Source organism: Pituophis catenifer, unplaced genomic scaffold (genome assembly GCF_029215685.1).
Source record: "Pituophis catenifer annectens isolate HBS135680 unplaced genomic scaffold, rPitCat1.0.hap2 SCAF_11, whole genome shotgun sequence".
Classification (NCBI taxonomy): domain Eukaryota; kingdom Metazoa; phylum Chordata; class Lepidosauria; order Squamata; family Colubridae; genus Pituophis; species Pituophis catenifer.
The window spans coordinates 24,090,138-24,115,385 of NW_027256891.1; the positions used below are offsets into that span (position 1 = coordinate 24,090,138).

At 45.6% G+C, this 25,248-nt stretch overlaps 2 protein-coding genes across 3 annotated transcripts in view; one reads left to right on the forward strand and one right to left on the reverse strand.

The window, feature by feature from the left end:
- The window catches only part of ATP1B4 (ATPase Na+/K+ transporting family member beta 4), a 62,593-nt gene that overhangs the window by 20,438 nt on the left and 16,907 nt on the right, over positions 1-25,248 (reverse strand). Inside the window, exon 1 of one of the 2 annotated variants that reach the window (XM_070951662.1) lies at positions 10,581-10,642. The exons of the other annotated variant lie outside the window; for it this stretch is intronic. Within the exon in view, the coding sequence (XP_070807763.1) occupies positions 10,581-10,595 (15 nt within the window). The 5' untranslated portion in view covers positions 10,596-10,642. Of the gene's footprint in view, positions 1-10,580; positions 10,643-25,248 lie in introns of those variants that run through there. 2 annotated transcript variants of the gene reach the window in all.
- Positions 465-19,277, forward strand: TMEM255A (transmembrane protein 255A). The gene is made up of 9 exons (XM_070951664.1): positions 465-550; positions 4,201-4,343; positions 6,068-6,130; positions 13,381-13,470; positions 14,601-14,663; positions 16,046-16,134; positions 17,426-17,585; positions 18,080-18,220; positions 19,116-19,277. The coding sequence occupies exons 1-9, from the start codon at positions 493-495 to the stop codon at positions 19,275-19,277; spliced, it is 969 nt and encodes a 322-aa protein (XP_070807765.1). The 5' UTR covers positions 465-492.

The window sequence follows — 25,248 nt, forward strand, 5'->3', positions numbered from 1 at the left end:
CAGAGACCATTTTCAATCGCCGGAGCCAAGATCTATTATGATCGTTGCCTTTTTGGGAATTGGGGCTTCTGTGCCTGCAGTTTGCGTTCCAGGCGCAATTCTGGCTCTTGGGAAGGTTCCCCCACCCGCTTGGCTTTGGATCTCCCACCGCTGCAGAATCCAAAAGGACCTGTCCCCCCTTTCCAAGCCCCCCACCCCACCCCACCCTGGATCGAAGGAGGCGCAAGGCTCTTCCAGGCTGGGAGTCCGGCGCATCTCAACCCCGCGGCCGCGAATCGGCGCAACAGCTGGGAAACCCGCCACCCACCCCTCGCCTCTGGATGCGCAGCTGCCTCCGTCAGGCTCTCTCTTCCCCGCCTCGCGCAAGCGCCACAAGCCGCCGGTTCCGACCGGGGAGAGGTGCTGGGAGGATGCTCCGCGCCCGGTAAAGCTGTGCGCCTTGCGGCTCTCCCCCCACCGGGCCGGGGGCGCAGGAGGCGCGCCGCCACCGCCATGCGCCAAGCTTTGGCTCCGCCGCGCTCCAGTGCGATCCCGCTCTCCACCTCGGTCGGTGAGTAGCTTGGCAGGGCGGTCAGAGGCAAGAAGGACGGCCGGGCAGGAGGACGGGGCGAGCCCCGCGGGGCCCTTTCCAAGCGAGCAAGAGCGCGCCCGGGAGCCGTGCGTAATTGGAGAGGTCCCGGCTGGGCGCAGCAGCCTTGGGGTCCCCCCAATCCCGGTCAGCTGGAGAGGTGGGGTGATGGCTGCAGGGCGAGGGAGGGCCCCAGTTCAGCCTCTCTCCTTTCCCTTCCTTCCTTCCCCCCCTCCCCCAATTTCCAAGAGACCCGCTTCCCTCCCCTCCTCCCCACTCCAAATAGGGAGAGGATTTGGAGCAGCCAGCCTGAACTTTGAAGGGGTTTCCTGGAGTAAGCGTGAGGCAATGGACCTCTTGCACAGTGGGGTGGGTGGGGGAGAGAAAATGATGGGGGGCAAGCCCCCTCTGCGCCCCTTGGAGCTTTCCTAGGAAATTCAGGATGGTACCAAACAAGATAAGCATTTCAAAGAAAGGGGGAGGGAGCTGGCCAGCCAAATTGAAAGCACCCGGATGAAAGGTGACTACCCCCCCCTTCAGAAACAGGGTTCTTCTTTCCTTTCCTCCCAGTTAGGATCCAGTTACTTCCAATGATCTCTCCTTCCTTGTTTTCCTTTTGGGATGGTAAAAGAAGAAAAGACCCTCCCCCCCTAGTTGGCCATTGCTTTTGGGTTCAGAGAGAATTCATGAGTTGGTCGTCTGGTCCCTTCGCTTTCTCACGCCCCTGTTCTGCGGTTTCTCCGGGGGATGAACCAGTGGTGGGATTCAAATAATTTAACAACCAGTTCTCTGCCCTAATGGCCAGATGGGTAGGCGTGGCTCGGTGGTCATGTGACCGTGTGGGTGGGACCAACTCAGCGTCACTCAGGTCGGTGGGTGCTTCGCCTTAGCTGTTTCAATGTAATAAGGATTAACCAGAGAGGCAGTTTCTATAAGCAGGGCAATGAAGATTAGGCTAGAAACACCGCCAGAATGTTTCCTTCCTGCCTTCCTTACAGGATTAGCCCTGTATAAAGTGGAAAAAAACAAAATAAGATTTCTTCCAACAACCGGTTCTCCGAACTGCTTAGAAAGTTAACAACCGGTTCTCCCGAATAGGTGCGAACTGGCTGAATCCCACCACTGGGATGAACCTAACCCGGTTGGCCACCTTGTGGGTCGGTGTCCTACAGTATGTGGCCACCATTCACCTTCTAGAGCTGTGATGGCGAACCTATGGCACATGTGCCAGAGGTGGCACACAGAGCCCTCTCTGTGGGCGCACAAGCCATCCCCAGCTGCTCTTCTGGTTTCTGGTGTGCGCATGCCAGCTGGTCTTTGCACGCGCAGGAGCGCCAGAAACCCACAAACCAACTGGCCAGCGCACACATGCCTGTTGTTTGGGTTTCCGGTGCACACATGCGCCCACTTGCTACCTGGTCTTCAGATCTCCGGCGCACGTGCGCGCTCGCACATGCGTTCCAGTTTGGGCACTCAGTGCCGAAAAGGTTCGCCATCACTGTTCTAGAGAAAGTCATCTCAAGCTCACAGCCCCTGCTTTGTAGGTGTGTGAATGAAGATTCGGTTCTCCAAACCTTTTGAGAACCACAATCTTCATTTTGGGGTAACATAAGTGGATTTTTTTCACCTACGAGCGGTGCGGTGGCCTAGAGGTGGAGCTCTCGCCTCATAATCAGCGGGCTGTGAGTTCGATCCTAGGTAGAGGTAGATATTTCTCTCTCTCGGGCCCGTTGAGAATATATCTTCTGAAACAAAACTCCACATTGGTGACAGGAAGGGCATCTGGCCAGTAAACACTCTGCTAGCTCCATTCAGTTGCCCAGACTCCACCCCGCAAGGGATTATGGGGTCGTTAAAAGGAGATGATGATGATGATGATGATGATGATGATGATGATGATGATGATGGATTTCCCTATGTCTACTCCAACTTTTTTGTTAAGAAAGTGACAAACTGGAATGCTGACAGTGTCAGATAGAAGCTTGGTGTGTGGCATGCAGTGTTTACTCATTTGCAATAATAGTCTGGAGCAGGGGCCCCCAATCCCCGGTCTGTGGACCAGAACTGGACCGTTGCATGGTAGTAACCAGGCCGTGCAAACAAGCGAAGCCCCCTCCCCGGGATGCAGGCAGCATGCAAAACCACGCCCTCTCCAGTCCATGGAAAAACTTTTCTCCATGGAACCGGACCGTGGTGCCAAAAAAGTTGGGGGCTGTTGGTCTGGAGAATTCCAGGTAACGGTTGCAACTAACCGACCAGGTTGAATATAAAAATTCAAATTCAGGTGGTTTTAAGGTGCATCTGAAAATGGGAAGAAAGCCAGGATGCCAGCACAGATCTGAATTGAAGAAGCTGGAGATGTACCTACTGTACTCTGTGATTTAATATTTACCGTAGATGTTCTGTCATTCATTAAATTTATTTATTAGATCGATGGCCAGCCTTTCCTTCAGGAGCTCAAGGTGACCTATATAGTTCCACAACCTACTCTTGTTTTTCCCCCACACCAACAACCTTGTGAGTTAAATTGGACGGAGAGAGAAGGTCTGGCCCAGAATCATCCAAAGAGCTTCCTCAAGGTTGAAGATAGATTTGAACTTTGATCTCCTTGGATCTGACAACTAAACCATCACGTGGTATAAAACAAGGATTCCTTCTGATCACCTCTAGGCTGTCCTTTTCAAAGAGGGGAAAAGAATAAAAGCATAAAAAGCACCTTTTGTTGGTAGAACATTGATTTTGGATGTTGAAGGTCTTTTGTTGGTAGAACATTGATTTTGGATGTTGAAGGTCTTTTGTTGGTAGAACATTGATTTTGGATGTTGAAGGTCTTTTGTTGGTAGAACATTGATTTTGGATGTCGAAGGTCTTTTGTTGGTAGAACATTGATTTTGGATGTCGAAGGTCTTTTGTTGGTAGAACGTTGATTTTCGATGTCGAAGGTCTTCCTTGTAATCCAGGTAAAAAATAGCAGGTGAACGTAAACTTCTCTCTCTGGCCCAAGATCTGAAGATGATCCTACTAACTAGAGTGGAGAACACTGGAAATCATTAATTGGATGTTAACATTGTGTACGAACATGTAATATGTTCAGAAGTCTTCCTTTATGACCCAGTTCCATGGCCTGGAACTGGCTGACCATCTCAGCCCACTGAGCCTCCAGGCGCCAGTACCTGGCCTTACAGGTCTTACCTCTGCTTGGAAAGCCTATGCTCGTAGTCCTCAGTGAGGTGCTTCTGCTGAACCTCCTTTTCAGTCAGATCCAATTTGAACTGAGTCAGCTATTTTGCCAACTCTTTTTCATGGTGGCTGCTTAGCTCCAGCAACTTCTTCCTGTTGAGGGCCTAAGGAGCCCAGGCAGGGAGGCGAGGATTGGGTGGGAGGGAAGGGGTGAGTAGAGGCTGGCGAGGCATCCCTCTACGTGAGTGACATCAAGTTGGCCATGCCCACCCAGTCACATGACCACCTAGCCATGCCCATCCAGCCAGTCATTAAGGAGTTCATATTAGTGGTCCGTGGGATTTAAAATTATGGATTTAGTGGTCCCTGAGGTCCGAAAGGTTGGGGACCCCTGGACTAGTTGACAGAACAGGCCTGTCCTTTTATTGTTATCCCTCTGTGTCTCTTTCTAGGGTCTTTCAACAGAAGGAAGCGAAATTCCGTCTATGTCACTGTGAGCCTCCTCATCGTCTCGCTCCTAATTCTCACCGTAGGCCTCGCGGCGACCACACGAACTCAAAACGTGACCGTTGGGGGTTACTACCCGGGAGCTATTGTAAGTATAGAATTCCTGGACGGGAGGGGAAAAAACCCGGAGTCTTTCTTTGAAACACTTACGAGCCATTAATGATGGTAACACAGTGGTGTAAGGGACACGGTGGCTCAGTGGCTAAGACGCTGAGCTTGTTGATCGAAAGGACAGCCGTTCAGCGGTTCGAATCCCTAGTGCTGCGTAATGGGGTGAGCTCCCGTTCCTTGTCCCAGCTTCTGCCAACCTAGCACTTCGAAAGCACGTAAAAACGCAAGTAGAAAAAAATAGGGACCACTTTGGTGGGAAGGTAACAGCATTCCGTGTGCCTTTGGCGTTGAGTCATGCCAGCCACAAGATCACGGAGACGTCTTGGGGAAGCGTTGGCTCTTCGATTTTGAAACGGAGATGAGCACTGCCCCCTAGAGTCGGGAACGACTAGCACATACTGTATGTGCAAGGGGAACCGTTACTGTTACCATTAACACAGCGGTGGGTTTCACATTATGTTACTACCAGTTCACCACACACATGCATGCTCGCTTTATGCAGATGCGTGGCTGGTTTGCGTGACACGTCTGCCTTCCGTACATGCACTCGGCCTTTCGTGCATGTGCTTTGCTCGCGCGTGCGCCCCTTCCGTGCATTTGATTTAGGCATCAAAAACATGCCTAAATAGGATGGCATAGAGCCGGAGTGGGTGGGTTTCTGCTTTCCCGATTTCCGCTACCGGTTCGGGCGAACCAGTCTGAACTGGCTGAATACCACCTCTGGAGTAACATGATGCCCAGAATAGCAACGTTTCTTTCAGGCAGAGAAAATGGCTGTGTTAATAGGACATCTGCTAATAGGACATTTCCTCCATTCTTTTGTAAGGATGAGCCATCTTCAACGTAAAATCAGGAAGGGAATGATTGAAGTTTTGGAACAGCCAAAGGACAAAGAAATTGGGATCATGGGAAGAGATTTACTATCAATTCTAATGCAGCTAGTCCTGGCCTTACGAGCCCAAAATTCATGTCGCTAAATGAGACTATTCTTAAGCAAACTCTTCCCGTGTTATGACCTTTCTTGCCACTGTTGTTAAGCGAATTCCTGCCGGTGTTCAATGAGTAACACGGTTGTAAAATGAAACTGGCTTCCCCATTGGGCGGAGGGGAAGGGTTGGTCTAGATGACTGACAAGGTTCCTTCCCACTCTGTTATTCTGTATTCGATTAGCGTTGCTTGTCAAAAGGTCGCAAAATGACCCCAGGGCACTGTAACCATCATAAATGTGAGTCATTTGTTGAGCGTCTGAATTTGGATCACGTGACCACGGGGATGCTGCAATGGTCGTAAGTGTGAAAAACGGTCGTATGTCAGTGTTTTCAGTGCCGTTGTAACTTCAGTCACTAAATGAACTTGTAAATTGAGGACTACCTGTATACATATTTAGCTCTTTGATTCCCCATAATTGTTAATCGATCCCCATTTTTTCCCCCCTAAGACTGACTCAACTGGCTGAGTCTTAGCTGACCAGGAGAAAACTAGTAAGGTCAAATATTTATAATTATATATTGTATATTGCCTGATCTGTCCGTGTTCCCGTAGATGTTGGCATAAAGGCATAGAAATATTTTCTTTGCGTGAGTTTATGCTCCTCCTTCCTACTCTTGTTTCCAAATTTGACTATGCAGGGGGGGAAAAAAGCCATTGACTTCCAGGCCAGAATGTAAAAAAAAAATTTGAAAAATCTTTTTCCCTTTTCAGCTGGGCTTTGGATCGTTTCTTGGCATTATCGGATCCAATTTGATAGAAAATAAAAGACAAATGGTAAGTCGCACCGCTGGTGAAGTTATTTCTCTCTGTTCATGTAATAGAATTTTTTAAACAGAATTTTCTTTCGCTTCCCTCGCTCTCGAAGCTGACAATTCTGCCTGGTTGTTCTTTCTTTCTTTTTTATCGCTTAATTTGACGAGCAGGAAGTTCAGTAGTGTGGAGAGAAGCTTTTTTTTCCCCCCCTTCCACTTAATCAAAGGAATTTATAATTCAGCGGTAGACATCTGTCACAAGCCAGGATTACAACTTAATCCGCTTGAAAATTAGAATCGTGACCTGCCTGACCATCTCAAAACTGAATTATGTGTGTTGAGGGAAGGTCCTGAACTAATCCAGCCTTCACTGGAGACTAAAACATACGATGGAATGGTTGCAGGAACTAGGACTGGCTAGTCTAGTGAAGAGAAGGACCAGGGGAGACAGGATAGCAGTCTTCCAGTATTTGAGGGGCTGCTACAGAGAGGAGTGGGGGGTCAAGCTATTTTCCAAAGCACCCAAAGGCCAGACAAGGAATAATGGATGGAAACTGATCAAGGAGAGATTCAACCTAGAAATAAGGAGAAATTTTCTGACAGTGAGAGCAATCTATCGATGGAACAGAAGTTGCCTTCAGAAGTTGTGAGAGCTTCATCACTGGAGGCTTTCAAGAAGAGACTGGACACTATAAAAAAAGATGTTGAGACTCTAGAAAAAGTGCAGAGAAGAGCCACCAGGATGATTAGGGGACTGGAGGATAAAACATACGAAGAACGGTTGCGGGAACTGGGCATGGCTAATCTAGTGAAGAGAAGGACCAGGGGAGACATGATACCAGTCTTCCAATATTTGAGGGGCTGCCACAGAGAGGAGGGGGTCAAGCTATTTTCCAAGGCACCTGAAGGCCAGATAAGGAAGAATGGATGGAAAGTGATCAAGGGGAGATTTAACCTGGAAATAAAGGAGAAATTTTCTGACAGTGAGAACAATCAACCGATGGAACAGAAGTTGCCTTCGGACGTTGTGGGAGCTTCATCACTGGAGGCTTTCAACAGGAGATTGGACTGCCATTTGTCGGGGATGGTGGGGTTGGACTAGATGACCTGCAAGGTCCCTTCCAACTCTTTTCATCTATGAATCACGTGAACTCCAACGCACCTAGTGTCGGCCCAATATTTCAGCTACAGCTCAGTGTTTGCCCCTGTTCTTGCAGAACCCAGAAGCTAGCTTGAGGCAGGAGCAAGGAAGTTAAGCAGTTAAGTTAAGCAGGAAGTAAGATTGGGTTACAACCCCTCCTTGTTCCATCAGAGTGCTCATCTCAGTTGACCAGTGAGCTCAGAATGACTCCTTCTCTGTCCTTTTTTTTTTTAAAGTCAAAACAGAGATTGAGACGTTAGCCCAATTAAGCCACCATGCATTAATATACACCCGTGGATTAAAACTGTATTTTTAACAAACCGGAAGCTAATGAGGGCTGTTGAACTAGTTAATGAACTGGCATTCGTGACTTCTTCCAACTATTTCTGATTTCTCCTCTATAAACGGACGGTGGGCCTTCTTGGCTGAGATCAACCGTGGCCAGATATTTCAAACTGTGCCTATTTTTGAAAGGATGTTCTTATGAAGAATGCCACTTGATTCCTGATAGAGGAGGGGATGAGTCAGAGAGTTAACCCTAAGTCTTCAGAGAACTTTTCGGCTTAATTGTCTTCGCTGGGAATTGAAGGGGAAGTCAAACTCAGACCTCCTGGAGAAAGGATTGTGTAGGGCAGGGGTCTGCAACCTTAAACACTCAAAGAGCCATTTGGACCCGTTTCCCACAGAAAAGAAAACACCGGGAGCCACAAAAACCCTTCCCGTGCCTGGCTATTTCTTGAGCGGCCACAAAACTAGCATATGTAGTTGAATTAAATATTTTGTTTCCTTCTGAAACTTTTCTTGGATTTATCCATGGTTGGCCTACCGGGGTTGAAAAGCTCAATAAATCACGTGCCGGCGGGTTTCGCACATTGGCGGTTGTAACACATATTTTGAGTGACAGGGAGCCACAGCAGATTGGTGAAAGAGCCACATGCGGCTCCAGAGCCACAGATTGCTGATCCCTGGTGTAGGGTATGAAAAGATACACGTGGAGGGTGAAATAGTTGGGTCCTTGGTCTGATCCAGCCACCAGACTTTTTTGTCTCAATTTTACTTGGGGATAGGTTGCATTCAGAATATTTTTGCATGCGGCAGTGCCAGAAACTGGAAGAGCTGGTCTTATGTTTTCCTACGTGAGCATGCGCGCCCGCCAGCTGATCGCTATGTGCGCATGCACCCCAGAAACCCGGAAAAGTAGCTGGCTGAAACCGGAAGTTCAGTAGTTGAAACCGGAAGTTCGTTTTCGGGCTCGCGCATGCATCCTGGGCAGCTCCTCTTCCGGGTTGTGGCCCAGATGTGCGTGCATGCTCCCTTTTTGGCACTTGGGGCCGAAACAGTTCGCCATCATTGCCCCATACTATTATAGACAAATGGTTGTCCAATTCCTTCTTAAAAGCCTCCAGTGTGGAGCATCCACAACTTCTGGAGGCAACTTGTTCCACTGGTTAATTGTTCTGTCAGATAGTATAACCTCTGTCATTAAGTCTTGTAGTAGAGAGCTTAGGAAGTGTCTTATCTACTAAATCAGAGCATTAGTACATCTGACTTGGTACCTGTTAACTCAGGTGGGCAACAGCTTTCTGGTCTCTTAAATCGAGATCTTTCTACCACTTGATTGACTCAACTGGAAGACGAGGAAGTTGGATCTGGCTCTTGTGCCATGTACAGTACTTCCATTATTTATTTGATTTTTATTTATTAAATTTATTAGCCGCCCATCTTACCACAGGATAACGCTGTGCTTCTTCCTAACCTCTTTAAAATTTCCTCCCCAAAAACTAAAGTGCGTCTTATACTCCGGTGCGTCTTATACTCCGAAAAATACGGTAGATGTAGAGGCAGATGAAACACTTAGATCCGTGATGGTGAATCTATGGCATGTGTGCCGGAAGTGGCGTGCAGAGTCATCTCTCCAGGCACGCGAGCCATCACCCGTTGCTTTTTCGGGTTCCAGTGCGCCAGCCAGCTGGTTTTCCGGTTACTGGCATATATGCGCACACACGCAAAGACCAGCTGACAGGTGTGCATCTGCGCACTGGAAACTGGAAAATCATCCCCTCACATGTGCACTGGTTTCCGGCACGCATGCACTCCTGTTTTGGCACTCAGTGCCGAAAAGGTTCGCCAACACTGACTTAGATTAAACATGAGTGATGTAAAAGGACGTAAGGTTCCAGCCAGGGGAAGAGCAGGTGAGATTTGCTAAAAGGTCAGTAAGAGTTGAAATACTAAAAAGGGCAAGAGATGATGGATAGATTAACAGAATACTTTTTTAATATGGGACTTGTTTTATTCATGATTAGAAAATAGAGATAGAAATTAGAAATCGGGAAAATATTACTGAGCATACTGATATAATACATTATTAATAATAAGTATATGTAAACATTAGAAATTGATAGATTATTATTATTATTATTATTATTATTATTATGCATGTGCAAATAGTATTATTAGTATCTTTATTATGTGTAAAATAATTTGACCCGGACAATACTTTGTTCACTAAGCACTTATGGATGTTATAGAAAAAAAGTATTTTAAAAAATTAAGAAAAGAAAAGAAATCTATGGGCCAGAGAAGTTCATCCAGATGATCAGTGAGGAGCTGGATGTTATGTCTTCTCTGGGGGTTGGGAGTAGATTTCTTCATCTGAAGAAGGGAAATTCTGGCATCCCAGATCTTGAGCTCAATTGTATCTGAAGTCTGCATCTCTTGGCTGGAACCATTTAGGCCATTTCCCATGGCTACTCTCCCGGGTCCAGTTTAGGGAGGAAGGCGGTGCAGGTAGGATCTTTATCTATTGGTTCATCAACTCAAGAGTTGCTTCTGTGGATTGACCTCTTTTTAATCAGCCGAGTCCTCAATCTACCCATTGACACCCCATCCCCCCACCGGAAGGAAGAACCTAGAATCTGAATTATGTCATCAACTGCCGTGAACGTAGAGAAGACGGCCTGTAGTTTTTACCCTGAGAGAAAAAAAAGAAAGCAGATCCATCTAACCTAGATAGGCTCCATCTTTGGGCTTCATTCGAATGGCCAAAGCTACTTTGAGGGGGGGGCTCCCCCTTGAGCTGAAAAACGGAGCGCCAGGAGTCAACCCCAAACAATTACGTGGCTTTTTTTGCCCTCTCTGGACTGTCTCAAAACAGTGCTATGGGATAAAATACCACGATATCTAATAAACCACCATGAAACAACAAACCCACTTCAACAGCTTTCACTTTCTCCCTCTCTTCTCTCTTTCTGAACGCAATTCTAAGACGTCGTTTAAACCATGTTTCATCACGGAAAAAGGGGGAAAATAAAAATGGAAACAGAAATACCTTGGGTTGGACCATCGGGGTAGTAAGACAGGTGGAACAGCAATTGTCCAGGAGGCCAATGAGGTGTGGCCAGGCAGCCGGATTCCCTAAGTGACCAGTTGACCAGGAAGTGATGTTGGGATGAACACATCTCTATTGTTCCGTTCCGTGTTGCATTCTCAGCTGTTCTTCCAGCGTTCTACTCCTTTGTGTTCTGTCTCCATGTCTCAGAACAGGTTGGTAGTACCTGGTAAGTACAAGGATAGTAGGAACCGTGGTAGCAGGAACTAAGGAAGTGGTGAGGCTCTTCGAATTGTTAGTAGATGCTTCCTTGCGGTAAACTAATTGCCTTTTCACCCAAATGATAAGAGACCGTAGGCAAGCAAGACATGAAGTCCACAAAGCTTGACAATTCCAGAAGATAGGTAGGATGAGAAAAAGCCAACAAAAGATGAGACAAGAACTTTTCATAGAAAGCCATGCCTAAGGTATTTAAGGTATTAAATAAATAAAGCCAGGCCTAAGGTATTTAAGCAGGGGTGAGCTGCTGGGGGTTTGTAGGGGTTCGGGAGAACCTCTAGCTAAGATTTTGTGCAGTTTAGAGAACCCCCAATTCCCACTCTTGGCTGGCCCTTCGCACCCCGCTGCGCCCCTCCCGGGAGTCCCCATACTGCCTGTTTTAGATGCAGGTAAGTGCAGGGTGTGCGCGGAGGCTCGGAGTGGGCGAAAAATGGGCCTACCAGAAGTTCAGAAGGCCTCCGAAGCCTGGAGAGGCCATTTTTGCCCTCCTGGAGGCTCGAGGAAAGCTGCTGGAGCCCAGGGAGGGCAAAAACAACCCCCTCCCCCATCCTGGTGCAGGAGGCCGACCATGGCCACACCCATCCAGCAACCGGGCAGACAACCCCTTGCTAAAATTTTTGAAGCCCACCACCCAGAATTGAGGTGTTTTATATCCATCAGCAGGGACGCGGTGGCTTAGTGGCTGAGATGCTGAGCTTGTCGATCGAAAGGTCGGCAGCTCGGCGGTTCGAATCCCTAGTGCCGCGTAATGGGGTGAGCTCCCGTGACTTGTCCCAGCTTCTGCTAACCGAGCAGTTTGAAAGCACGTAAAAAATGCAAGTAGAAAAATAGGGACCACCTTTGGCGGGAAGGGAACAGTGTTCCGTGCGCCTTTGGCATTGAGTCATGCCGGCCACATGACCACAGAGACGTCTTTGGACAGCGCTGGCTCTTCGGCTTTGAAATGGAGATGAGCACCGCCCCCTAGAGTCGGGAACGACTAGCACATATGTGCGAGGGGAACCTTTACCTATATCCATCAGCAACCAGAGAACGTCTGTCTAGGGACAGATTGGGTCCATGGTGAAACCACCTCTGTTATTATCATCTTTAGATGATTGAAGGTCCTTCATATTACAGTCAGTTATACCACTCTGTTCTCCAAGCAGCTTGTTCCAGTTGGCTGACATTGCTGGCCTCCAGAGAGGGTCTCCCCCAACCACATCCTCCCAGTTAATCCTATTTGTGTGTTGGGCGTGTGTCCGTGCGTGTATTCCTTGCTTCTGCGCATGCGCAGATCACTGAAGACGAAATCTGGGGTGGTGGGCGGGGCCTCTCGCCAGTTTTACTACCGGTTCTTGCGAACCGGTCTGAACCGGGGGCAACCCACGACTGAAGGGACCGAGTCAAGAATCTTTTGCAAGCTTTGTATATCTTCTACCACCGCGGAAGGTTATTGCATTTCAGAATAGGTCAGCCTTAAAATACAGCTAGTCCTCGACATATGACCACAAAAAGTGAGCCCAACATTTCTGTTGTTAAGTGAGACATTCGTTCATTGGGTTTTGCCCCGTTTTACGACCTTTCTTGCCTCTGTTGTTAAGTGAATCACTGCAGTTGTTAAGTTAGTAACCTAGTTGTTAAGTGAAACCGGGCTTCCCCATCGACTCTGCTTATCAGAAGGTCGCAAAAGATGATCATGTGACCTTGGGACACAGCAACGGTCATAAGTATGAGTCAACTGCCAAGCATCTGAATTTGATACGAGTTTATGTTCAGTGCAGTTATAACTGAATGGTCACTAAATGAACCATTGTAAATCCAGGACTACCTGTATACATATTTAGCTCTGAGCTTCCCCATAATTCTTGATCCCTATTTTTTTTTTTCCCTAAAACTGACTCAACTCAGCTGACCAGGAGAAAACTTCAATATTTTGTAATGATTGCATCGTATGTGGCCCAGAAATACAGATTAACAGAGTTGGACGGGACCTTGTAGGTCATCTAGTCCAACCCTCCCCACCCCCACCTAAGCAGGAGACCCTATACCATTTTTGACAAATGGCAGACCAAACTGATCTTTCGTTGTTCCCGTAGATCAGAAGTCTTCAAACTTGGCAGCTTTAAGATTTGTGGACTTCAACTCCCAGAATTCTCCAGCCAGCCAGCTGGCTGGCTGGAGAATTCTGGGAGTTGAAGTCCACAAGTCTTAAAGCTGCCAAGTTTGAAGACCTCTGCAGTAGATGCTGGGATAAAAGTTATCGAAATATTTGTTGGCGCTGAGTTTATGCTCTGTCGCTCTGAATGGTCACTAAATGAACTGTTGTAAGTCTAGGCGTACCTACGTACGCGTTACCCTCGATGTGTGTAAACAGAGCGGTGTTCCAAATATCTTGCTGGCGTCCTGCAGAAGGGAATGCTGGTGGGTGCTTAAAATAGCTCTCGGGGTGTTGCCAGGAGGCAGAAGAAAGGCTGCCCGCTTGAAATGACGCACCAGCCAGCCCCTTTGAAATTGACCACTTTCTCCTTGTCCTCCCCAGCTGGTCGCCTCCATCGTCTTCATCAGTTTCGGGGTCATCGCTGCCTTCTGCTGCGCGATTGTGGACGGCGTCTTTGCTGCCAGGCATATCGTGAGTACTAGGGATCCAGAGGGCGGGAAGTTGGCAAACGCCCAGCCTTGCCTGCACGGAGTCGGGCGCGGGGAGTCCTCGGCTTCACGACGGCCGGTTTTCGCAGTGTTCCTCCCCCCCTCCCCCCAAGGTCTCGTGATCCGAATTCGGGTGCTCGGGCACCGGCACAGATTGATGGATGATAGTTGCGTTGTCCCAGGGTTACTTCAGAGGTGGGCTGCTGGGGGTTCGCAGGGGTTCGGGAGAACTTCTAGCTAAGATTCTGTGCAGTTCGGAGAACCCCCAAATCCCACTCCTGGCTGGCCCCACCCACCCTGCCCCTCCCAGGAGTCCCCACGCGGTCTGGTGCTTGGATGCAGGTAAGTGCAGGGCGCACGCGGAGGCTGAGGGAGGGCGAAAAACAGGCCTACTGGAAGTTTGGGAAGGCCTCTGGTGCCTGGGGAGGCCATTTTCGCCCTCCTGGAGGCTTGAGGAAAGCCTCCGGAGCCCGGGGAGGGCAAAAACACTCCTCCCGCCATAGTGCAGGAGGCCGACTAGGCCACGCCCACCATGGCCACACCCACCCAGCAACCAGACAGAGAACCTCTTGCTAAAGTTTTTGAAGTCCACCCCGTTACCTGATCGCCGTTTGTGACCTCCTGACAAGTAAAGTTAATGGTGGGGAGGGGGGAGCCAGACTCACTTAACAAATGTGTGATTCACCAGCCCAAAATTTCTGTTGCTAAGCAAGGCAGTTTTCTTTACGACCTTTCTTGCAACGGTTGTTAAGTGAATCACTGCCGTTCTTAGTCACAAGGTCATTAAGTGAATTGTGACTTCCCCGTTGACTTTGCTTGTCAGAAGGTCGCGAAAGGGAATCGCGTGACCGCAGGATACTACAACTGTCGTAAGTACATGCCAGTTTCCAAGCGCCCAAATTTTAACCATGTGACCATGGGGGTACCGCAATGGTCGTTAAGTGTGAAAACTGGTCGTAAGTCACTCTTTTCACTGCCGCTGTAACTTTGAACGGTCGCTAAATGTAATTGTTGTAAATCAAGGACGACCTGTATTGGTTACTACTTTTAATTTTACACTATGGCCGTTTGAACTGTTTTAAAAAGCTGGGGGTTAAACTTTTCTTTTTACAGGACTTGAGGCCACTTTATGCAGGACGTTGTCACTACTATGCCAAAAGTACCACGCAGCCCAAAGTAAGTCAGACTGATTTCTTTTCCCTTCCAGAGCCAAATCTTCCTCTTCCTTTAGAAATGTAGCTGTGATTTGATTTGATTTTTTTTAATTTTATTATTTTATTTTATTTTATTTTATTTTATTTTATTATTTTATTCTATTCTATTCTATTCTATTCTATTCTTTTATTTTATTCTTTTATTTTATTATTTTATTTTATTTTATTTTATTATTTTATTTTATTTTATTTTATTTTATTTTATTTTATTTTATTATTTTATTTTATTTTATTTTATTATTTTATTTTATTATTTTATTTTATTTTATTTTATTTTATTTTATTTTATTTTATTTTATTATTTTATTTTATTTTATTTTATTTATTTTATTTTATTTTATTTTATTTTATTTTATTTTATTTTATTTTATTATTTTATTTTATTTTATTTTATTATTTTATTTTATTTTATTTTATTATTTTATTTTATTATTTTATTTTATTTTATTTTATTTTATTTTATTTTATTTTATTATTTTATTTTATTTTATTTTATTTTATTTTATTTATTTTATTTTATTTTATTTTATTTTATTTTATTATTTTATTTTATTTTATTATTTTATTTTATTTTATTTTATTTTATTTTATTTTATTCCATTCCATTCCATTCCATTCCATTCCATTCCATTCCATTCCAAACTCATCAAGGAGAGAAGCAACCTAGAACTAAGGAGAAATTTCCTGACAGTCAGAACAATTAACCAGTGCAACATCTCCAGAAGTTGTGGATGCTCCATCATTAAAGGTTTTCAAGAAAAATTGGTCTGAAATGGTATAGCGTCCCCTGCTTTGAGCAGAGTGTTGGAATAGAAATCTCCAAAGTCTCTTCCAACTCTGTTATTTTATAATCCTATCCTTATAATATTATCTTAGAAAGAGTGCAGAGAAGAGGAACAAAGACTATTAGAGGACTGGAGGCTAAAATAGTATATGAAGAACGGTTGCAGGAACTGGGTATGTCTAGTTTAATGAAAAGAAGGACTAGGGGAGACATGATAGCAATATTCCAATATCTCAGGGGCTTCCACAAAGAAGAGGGAGTCAAGCTATTCTCCAAAGCACCTGAGGGCAGGAGAAGAAGCAATGGGTGGAAACTCATCAAGGAGAGAAGCAACCTAGAACTAAGGAGAAATTTCCTGACAGGGAGAACAATTAACCAGTGGAACATCTCCAGAAGTTGTGGGTGCTCCATCACTGGAGGTTTTTAAGAAGAGACTAGACAGCCACTTGTCTGAAATGGTAGAGGATCTCCTGCTAGAAGGGAGTCCAATGTCTCTTCCAACTCTTGTTATTCTGCATGCCCCAAGAAGGGCCTCTTCACTGCTTCTGTCTTTCCCGCAGACCGTTTGCCACCCGCAGCCTCGGAGTTCCTGCGTTCCAAAAATCAGAACCAACACCTGCTTTTGTTGCGACTTGTACCACTGCGGAAGGTGAGTGGCGCAGACGGCTCTGTAACATCACCAATAACTTGTCATGGCGGCTCTCAAGCTGAGACAGTTTTGTAGTCTCTCAAGGAGAGAAAGGCCATTTCTGATTGGGTTTCATGCTGGAAAATCAGGGATTGTATCCTCCACTGCATGTCTCTCTCTTGTCCTTTCAGATCTGGTTTTGATAGCCAAAGTGTTTTGACCGAGCTCCCCAAACACGACAAAACCTCTGTAGTTGAAGCAATGATTCCTTTATTAGGAGCGCTGGCAGCCCCGGCAAAAAGTTTATCTCATTGCAGGCTAAGAAGTCCATCTGGCGGGAAGATGAATAGTTGTCTGCCACATCTATTCATCTCCGCCCTCTGCCTTTTATCCCCAGAGCTAGGAGTGGGGTTTTGCTAGCAGTGGTGGCTCTTCCAACACAAGGATCTGCCCATAGATTTCCACTGCTCTCCTCTCCTCTGCCTTCTGTACATCCGTGTGTGTCAGGCACTGGACCCAGCTGTTCCTCCTCTTCCTCATCAGCCTCCTCCAGATCTGGGAGCTGTTGATTCTCCATCTGAGGGCTGATGGACAGTCCAGGCTCCGCCTCTGTCTCTCCCTCTCTGCCAGCTCCACTCCCTCTTCCCTCTCAGAGCTCTCAGGTTGCCTTGATGCTGACCCAGACTCCCACGCCTCCTCCACCTCCTCCGATTCGGCTTCTGGAGGGGCTGGCAGCCGACAGGCCACAACCAAATCATAAATGCCAGGTCCTCCTCCACAAGCAAACTTGGTTAGCTGATGCCCCCAAAATGGTCATTTGGGCCCTCTTGAAGTCTTATTATTATTTTTTTTTAATTTGATTTATATGCCGCCCTTCTCCGGAGACTCAGGGCGGCTTACAATGCGTTAAGCAATAGCCTTCATCCTTTTGTATATTTTACAAAGTCAACTTATTGCCCCCACAAACTGGGTCCTCAATTTACCTACCTTAGAAAGGATGGAAGGCTGAGTCAACCTTGAGCCTTGGCGAGATTCGAACTTACTAATTGCAGACAGCTGGAGTTAAATTACAATGCATTAGTCTGCTGAGCTATCCAGGCTCCTAGATATTCATCTAGATTCCCAATCTTACACATATCGTTCTCGAGTTACGACCGTGATGGGGCCTTCCCCTCACAGTTGTAAATCAAGTCACCCATGTCACTGGCTCGATTTTATAATCTTTTCTGTCATAGTTTTTTTTTTAAATCTAGGAGGCTGGGAAGTTTAGCTTTGATACCGTTGAGAACATTTGCTTCTTTCTGTCCAAAAGGAAGGAGATTTCCGGTGGCTATTATGAATTCATCGATGTCAACAGTTGCCAAGATATCGTCCATCTCTATCATTTGTTGTGGTCGGCAACAGTGTTGAATATCTTGGGTTTGGTTTTAGGCATCATCACGGCGGCCGTCCTGGGTGGTTTTAAAGATATGGTAAGTCCGAATGCTGTTAAGGTGGACAGATGGTCCTCGACTTATGATCACAATTTAGTCCAACATTTCTGTTGCTAAGGAAGACAGTTGTTAAGTGAGCTGTGCCTCATTTTATGACCTTTTTTGGCCACAGTTGTTAAGCCAATTGTTGCAGTTTTGAAGGGAAGCATGCAGCTAAGGGGGGAGGGTGACCAGTCTTTAGGATCTGGAGGACTTACTCCGAGCATAAACTCCAATGAAATGAAGTAAGGAGTGATGAAAAGAAAGAACATGTGGACTTCAACTCCCAAAATTCCCCAGCCAGCATAATTCTCAAGCATGAACCCGAAGACAAGCCATCAAACGAGGTAGGAAGTGATGGAAAGGAAGCAAAACTCAAATACGAAGTAGGAGATGTAGGAAGCAGATCAAGGGTCTGCCATAATATGGCTGGGGAATTCTGGCCTTCCAATCTTCCGATCAGATCATATAGTTTTCTCCGCTCTTGTTTTCAGATTCCCGCTCACCCGACTCTTACCTGCACGGTTGAAAACACCCGGCCCGCTGTGTCCTATTACTCACGACCCCAGGTGACCTCGTATAACACCTATCACAGCACGCCTCACCTGCCGCCGTATTCAGCGTACGACTTCCAGGTACGGTACCCCGGGCAACCTTGGTCTTCAGCCCCATCCATCAGGGAGCAAATTCTCTTCCAGTGAAAGCTCTTTTTCTTTCAAGGAAACCCTTGAAGTTACAACGGCCCTGGAAAAGGTGCCCACTGGCTGCTGTTGACTTTGTTGCAACATCCCCATGGTCGCGTGATCAACATTCAGAAGTTTGGCAACTGACATGTACTTATGACAGTTGCAATGGCCTGGGGCGGTGGTGTGACGTGATTCCGATTCGGATGAGCAAAGTCAGTGGGGAAGACAAATTCACTTAACATTATATTTTATTTTATTCCAATAGAAATAGAAATAATAGAAATAATAGAAATAGAACAGAACAGAACAGAACAGAACAGGAGCAGAGCAGAACAGAGCAGGGCAGGGCAGGGCAGGGCAGGGCAGGGCAGGGCAGGGCAGGGCAGGACAGGACAGGACAGGACAGGACAGGACAGGAGCAGAGAAGAACCAAACAGAACTGAACAGAACCACAGCAGAACAGAACAGAACAGAACAGAGCAGAACCAGAGCAGTACAGAACAGTAGCAGAGCAGAGCAGAACAGAACAGAACAGAACAGAACAGGAGCAGGGAAGAGAAGAACCAAACTAAACCAGAGCAGAACAGAACAGAACCAGAGCAGAGAAGAACCAAACCAGAGCAGAGCAGAGCAGAGCAGAGCAGAGCAGAAGAGAACATGATTCTTTATTGACCAAGTATGATTGGACAAACAAGGAATTTGTCTCCGGTGCATAAGCTCTCAGTGTACATATAAATGGTATGAGGTTTCCTGCTTGAGCAGGCGGTTGGACTAGAAAACTTCAAAGGTCCCTTCTATCTCTGTTATTTAATTTTTTTCTCTCTCTCTTCTGTTCCCCTTGTAGCATTCCAGCCTCTTTGCAACCTCCAGCCCATCCGGCCTGCCGGAGGATCTGCTCTCGTTACCGCCCTCGCCGAGCTTGGTCTGGTCCCCAACTGGTGCCCCACCTCGTTACTCCCCACCGTATTTTCCACCTTCCGAAAAGCCGCCCCCTTATTCACCGTGAAGACCAAGGAGAAGGGGGAAGAGGATGCAGCCACCTTGAACTACCCACAAATCTTTGGAAGAAGCAAACCGGCACACCGGACCTTTCCTCAGTTTCCCTTCTGTACCGGGAGCCTTGCGTCCATCACTCTTGAGCTGGGGGGGGCTCAAAATTTGACCACTTTTAAAACATGTGGACTTCCGACGCCCATGGCTGACTGGGGCATTCTGGGAGTTGAAGTCCACACGTCTTAAAAGTTGTTGCCGAGTTTGGAGAGATCCCTGCTGAAGGGTGATCAAAAGTGCCCTGGATCCTCGCTTGTTTTTGAAATGATGGTGGGAGATTTAACCGTGGCCTATTTTTTTTAAAGAAGAAATAGCTTTCTTCTCATGCTCTCTTTGAGCGAATTGCTTGTTAAAAATAGCCTTTTGGTGATCTGGGAATTAACTTCAGCTCCTCAAAAATTGGACGCCTTGGTCAAACTGTCGGATGGACGGCGCCGTGCATTTCCCAAACCGGCAAATTTATTTATTTGACCCAAATGACTCTGCGAATTGGAATCCCTACAAAGCCCATCATTGTTCATCGCTAGAGATGATGGAAAGTTCAGCCCTGTAGCCGAAGCAAAATTTCTCTGCTGTTCGTTTCGAGAAAGTCGGAGTGCATGAAATTAATTCTTTAAAACAGGGTGTGGAGAACGGAGAGACAGCCAAACGACAAATCTGCAAAATGGCCAAGAATGAATGCAGGGTGGTTTATGGATTTCAGTCCTGCTGATTGAAGAGGCAGCCCTATCCTGACACCCAGTGGGAGATTCATCGGAGTTGTGCTGGGAAATAAAAAAAAACAGATTTCTTTTCTTTGAAATAAGAGAAAAGCTATCCCGGTGTTATTCAACCTTGGCACCTTTAAGATTTGTAGACTTCAACTCCCAAGAACTCCCCAGCCATTGGGAAAACTATATGCTACTGAAACTCTTATTGTGGTGGTCTTTAACTGGATGAAACAGTGCCTCATAGGGTACCTGTTTTTGAACCAAGGTACCTCAAATGGACTAATTTACAGAAATGTGTCCAAAATCCAGGACCCATCACTTCTTTAGGGAATGAAATTTGGGGAGATTATGACTGCTTCGGTTTTATCAATTGCTGCGGTCCTGCAGGGATGCTGCTGCGGTGATGAGATCTTCCTTTTCAATGTTCCGTGACAGTTTCCCAGGCAGTCTAGCAATCCCTTGCTGCCTCCTCCACCTAACAGCAGCCTGGTACGGGGAGGAAAAAAAAAAAAGAATTGGTCCCATCAACAGCTATAGCCATTACATCTAAATTTGAGGTTTCTTTAAAAAGAAAAGAAAAAAGACTTGGAACAGGTGCCTCTTTTATACGTGTGTGAGTGTGCATGTGCACACCTGGAAACTTTGCATGAATAAATGAATATTTCTACCGCTTTGCACATTCGGTTTACTTGCTTCACACCCAAGAGGTGCTTTGTTGAAAATTTGGAAGCACAAATTGTGACGTCAGGACGAAAAGATCGTGCACCTCAAAAACAGGGTGTTTTTTTTTACTTGTAGCATTTCTGGATTAAACGCTCTCGCTCAACATGCATTAAAGGCATTGGGGCTGACAGGAGCCATGGCTCAATCTAGAGAGTGGGCAAGGGCAGATATGTGTCTGATTAATACCACGATACAATGCTATAAATAAACGACCCTTTTTGTTATAAGACCACACATGGTAAGTTTCATGAGCGTGCCGCTTTCCAAACTTCTCATCTTAAAGCTGTGTTGGCGAACATTTTCGGCACCAAGTGCTGAAACGGGAGCACGCGTGCGTGCGCCCACACATGCCAGAAAATGGAAGAGCAGCCACCCAGTGGGCATGCATGCACCGGAAAGATTATCGTCCGATGCACGCATGCACACTGACCACCTGGTCTTCCAGTTTCTAGCACGCATGCGCACACAAAGAGCCTTGATAGTACAGTGGTCTAAGGCACTCTGTTATTAAAGCTGGTTATTAAGAACAGCTGCCTGCAGGTTCGAATCTCACCAAGGCTCAAGGTTGACTCAGCCTTCCATCCTTTCTAAGGTAGGTAAAATGAGGGCCCAGATTGTGGGGGCAATAAGCTGACTTTGTATAAATATACAAAAGGATGAAGGCTATTGCTGAGCACATTGTAAGCCGCCCTGAGTCTCCGGAGAAGGGCGGCATATAAATCAAATTAAAAAAAAAAAAAAAGACCAGCTGACCAGCACGCCGGAACCCGGAAGACCAATGGGCGACAGCTTGCGTGGCCGGAGAGATGGTTCTGTGTGCCACTTTCAGCACGCGTGCCATAGGTTCGCCATCACGGTCTTAACGACTTTGAAAACCGAGCTGTATAATTTTAACCGATGTGCCCCAAAATCGGTAAACGTAAATGGGTTCCAGAATCTTTGGGGGCATCACCTCAAGTTGATGCTTTGATATCATTGCAAACTCAAAAAGTATGTGTCATCCTTGGCCTGTGACCGTTAACATTGCTCGTCCGTTGTGGATATATATATTGTAACAGCTGTAAAACGGATGGGATGTTAAGCAAATTTGCAGTCGCGAATTTAAACCTCGCAGTCATCAAACCAACCGGTGATTTTCTCTGGGTGCAGTTTTGCTGAAAACAACAGTGCCAGTTTTGGGCCAAAGCATCGTGAAACATGATCGCGTGACTATGGAATCCTGAAAACGGCTTTACAATGCACCCGTGTTGCTGCCGGGGACCCAAAATTAGGTCACGTGACTGCAGAGGGAGCCTGACTGTTGCAACTTCAAATCTGGTCATAAGGGACCTTGGAGGTTCTTCTAGTCCACCCCCCTGCTGAAGCAGGAGAACCGATACCATTTCAGATAAGTGACCGTCTAGCCTCTTCTTAAAAACCTCCAATGACGGAGCGCCCACGATTTCTGGTGGCAAGCAGTTCCACTGGTTAATTGTCCTCACTGTTAGGAAGTTTCTCCTTCATTCCAGGTTGCTTCTCTCTTGGATTAGTTTCCAACCATTGCTTCTTGTCCTGCCTTCAGGTGCTTTGGAGAATAATTTGACCCCCTCTTCTTTGAGGCAGCCCCTCAAATACTGGAATACGCTTTATCATGTTGCCCCTAATTCTTCTTATCTTTAGACTAGCCAGACCTGCAGCCGTTTTTATTGGATTGTTTGCAACTTCGGTGGCTAAGCAACATAGTTGTTAAGTCGAGGACTACCTGGTACAGGCAAGCCTCGATGTACGACCACAATCGAGCCCAAAATTCCATGTTGCTAAAGCGAGACAGTTAATTGAGTTTCGCCGCATTTTACAACTTTTCTTGCCACAGTTAAGTGAATTTTGCTTAGCCAGGTCGCAAAAGGGGATCGTGTGCCTCCCCAGGACACTGCAACCGTCGTAAAGAGGAGCCCATTGCCAAGGGTGTGAATTTTGATCACGGGACCGTGAGGACGCTGCAACAGTCATAAGTGTGAAAAGCAGTCATAAGTCAAACTGTTTTCAGTGCCGTTGCTACCGTGTTTTCCCGAAAGTAAGACTTATATTAATTTTTGCTCCAAAAGACGCATTAGGGCTTATTTTCTGATTAGGTTTTATTTTGGGGGAAATACGGTACCAAATGCATCCATCTGGCTCACAATCTTATCTGGGGCTTATTTTGGGAGTAGGGCTTATATTACGAGCATCCTGCAAAATCATGCTAGGACTTATTTTCCGGTTAGGTCTTATTTTTGGGAAAACAGGTTATTTTTGAATGATCACTAAATGAACCATTATAAGTCGAGGACTAGCTCTATACATAAAGCCACCAGTGAGCAGACTGGATAAGGATCCTGAACCACGTATCCCGACCAGCACAGTCGACTTAAAGCAACGATGCCTTTCATTTTAGCCCGCAGGTCTGTGCAAAAGGACAAGAGATTTGATTCCAAATTACAGGGATGTAGAAAATAGAATAACAAAGAGTTGGGAAGGGACCTTGGAGGTTTTCTAGCCCAACCCCTTGCTTGGGCAGGAAACCTTGTTGTAAAAAGAAAAATAAGAAACGTTTGCACCTCCGCAGAATTGAAAGGGTTTTATTTATTTATTTATTTTGCCATACAAAGCTCTAAGGACTAAAAGTCAAGTATTGGTTAATGAAAAGCAGAACAACAAATTCCCAGAAAAAGGTATGTTAAGGAAAAAAGCTGTACAACTATATACATTACAGTACTGTATTGATAAAATAATAAAAAATAATAATACCGCTCTGTAAAAACTGCCGTTGAAATAAAACCACTGCCCCGTTTTCTTTTCTTTTCTTTTTTTTTTTTTTTTGCATCTTTTGTTTTGCTAATAAGTGATAACGCTTCGGTAGGAAATAAATTAAACCAACTACTGATTTTTTTTTTCCTTATTAATCTCGTCATATACAGAAACGCACAAACGCATATTCGGCGCAAAGCCACTCTCGAAGGGGAGTCGAGCTCTCTCTCGCTCTCTCCTGCCCCCAATATAAACAAATTCCTAACTCAGAAATATCTGCGCAAACCCCCCCCCCAGGTGGTAAAATATTGGATTTATACAAACTTCAGGCATACACAGCCACATCTGAATTCTATCAGATGCCCTCAAAATATCTTCTCTGCAACGATTCAGCAAATGCTGAATTTTTTCATCCTGTTATACGGCATGCAACAGTTTCTGAAACGAGGGGGAAAACCTAAAAGAAATTTAAAAAATTAGGGGTTCTTGCAGTTGTGTCTCTGTTTAGGATGGGGAAATGTATAACATTGGTACAGCTGAACTCAAGCGGAACTATTGAAATCAAGCATCGTTGCTCCAAGAAAGAACATACTTAGAATGATTTCACCTGCTGTGATCATTTTTGCTTTAGATTTTGAGGCTGTACTTCACATTAATCTCTTTAGTAAATGTGATTTTTGGGAGGTGGGGAGGAAGCAAGGGGAATCTTTCTCATTTAGTAATGTCATTTAGACGTGTTCTTTCCAGAGCTGATGCCGTGACCCTTTTTTACAAAATGGAAAACAGAGAAACTGAAAAAAGGAGGTGGTCTATTTCTTAAATCGGTAACCACCAGATGGTGTTTTTTTTTTAAACTATAGATAGCGTCAATCAAAAAGGAAACCAGCATTCTTCCAACGCTCCGTAAAGCAAAAAAAAAAAAAAGACTTTACGGCAACGTAATAAAGAACCCTTTAACTTTGGATATTGAGACTTTCCTTCCTAGGAAAACCAAAATACATATATTTGGAAAACCAAAGAGACAGCGTGTCTTCCTAACAAGATAAACAGCTTTGAAACTTCGTCTTTTCAGTTTGGAAATTAAAAAAAAAAGACACTTTCAACAGGCACTGATTTAATTACTGGTTATCAGGATTTTTTGGGAGGGGGAAATAGCACGGTCAAGATGGAAGTTTGATTGATCTACAGCAACACGGTGGGTTTAACTTAGGAAACAACGTAACATCCTTTGCTACGGGCAGCTGAATGAAGTTAAGTTTCAGTTTATAAAATGCTACGGACACCGGTGTCTCCGGAAGAGGACAAATATACTGGAGATCGACTAAATTATTTATTTTAATAAAGTCCCACAAATTATTTCATTTAAGTACGCAACGCCAATTTTAAAAGATCGTTTCCATTTATAAAAAAAACAAAAAAAAAACCCAACCTCCTAGCCATAATCAAACGCCATCTCAACTCTACAGAAAAAAACATCATACAGAGTCACTTCGCTTTCTTCCCGTTATTAGAAACACGAGCTGCTCTTTTTCGTCGTGATTTCCGTACATGATTTTTTTTCTCTCTCTTTTACTCCACAGCAGAATTTCATTCACTTTCCTGGCTGAAAACACAACGTTAAAGAAAAAGAGAAACAAACAAACAAAAAAAAATGACACAAAATTAAGGACTAGGAATGACTACTCCGAATACAAAATAGAGACTTCAGAAAAGGGGGAAAAGAAGAAG

Bases quoted from the DNA above. Each gene is read 5' to 3' on its own strand.
- TMEM255A (XM_070951664.1), top strand. From the start codon at position 493: ATGCGCCAAGCTTTGGCTCCGCCGCGCTCCAGTGCGATCCCGCTCTCC. The intron at 6,131-13,380 runs GTAAGTCGCACC...TGTCCTCCCCAG, and splicing joins TAGAAAATAAAAGACAAATG to CTGGTCGCCTCCATCGTCTT. The intron at 13,471-14,600 runs GTGAGTACTAGG...TTCTTTTTACAG, and splicing joins TCTTTGCTGCCAGGCATATC to GACTTGAGGCCACTTTATGC.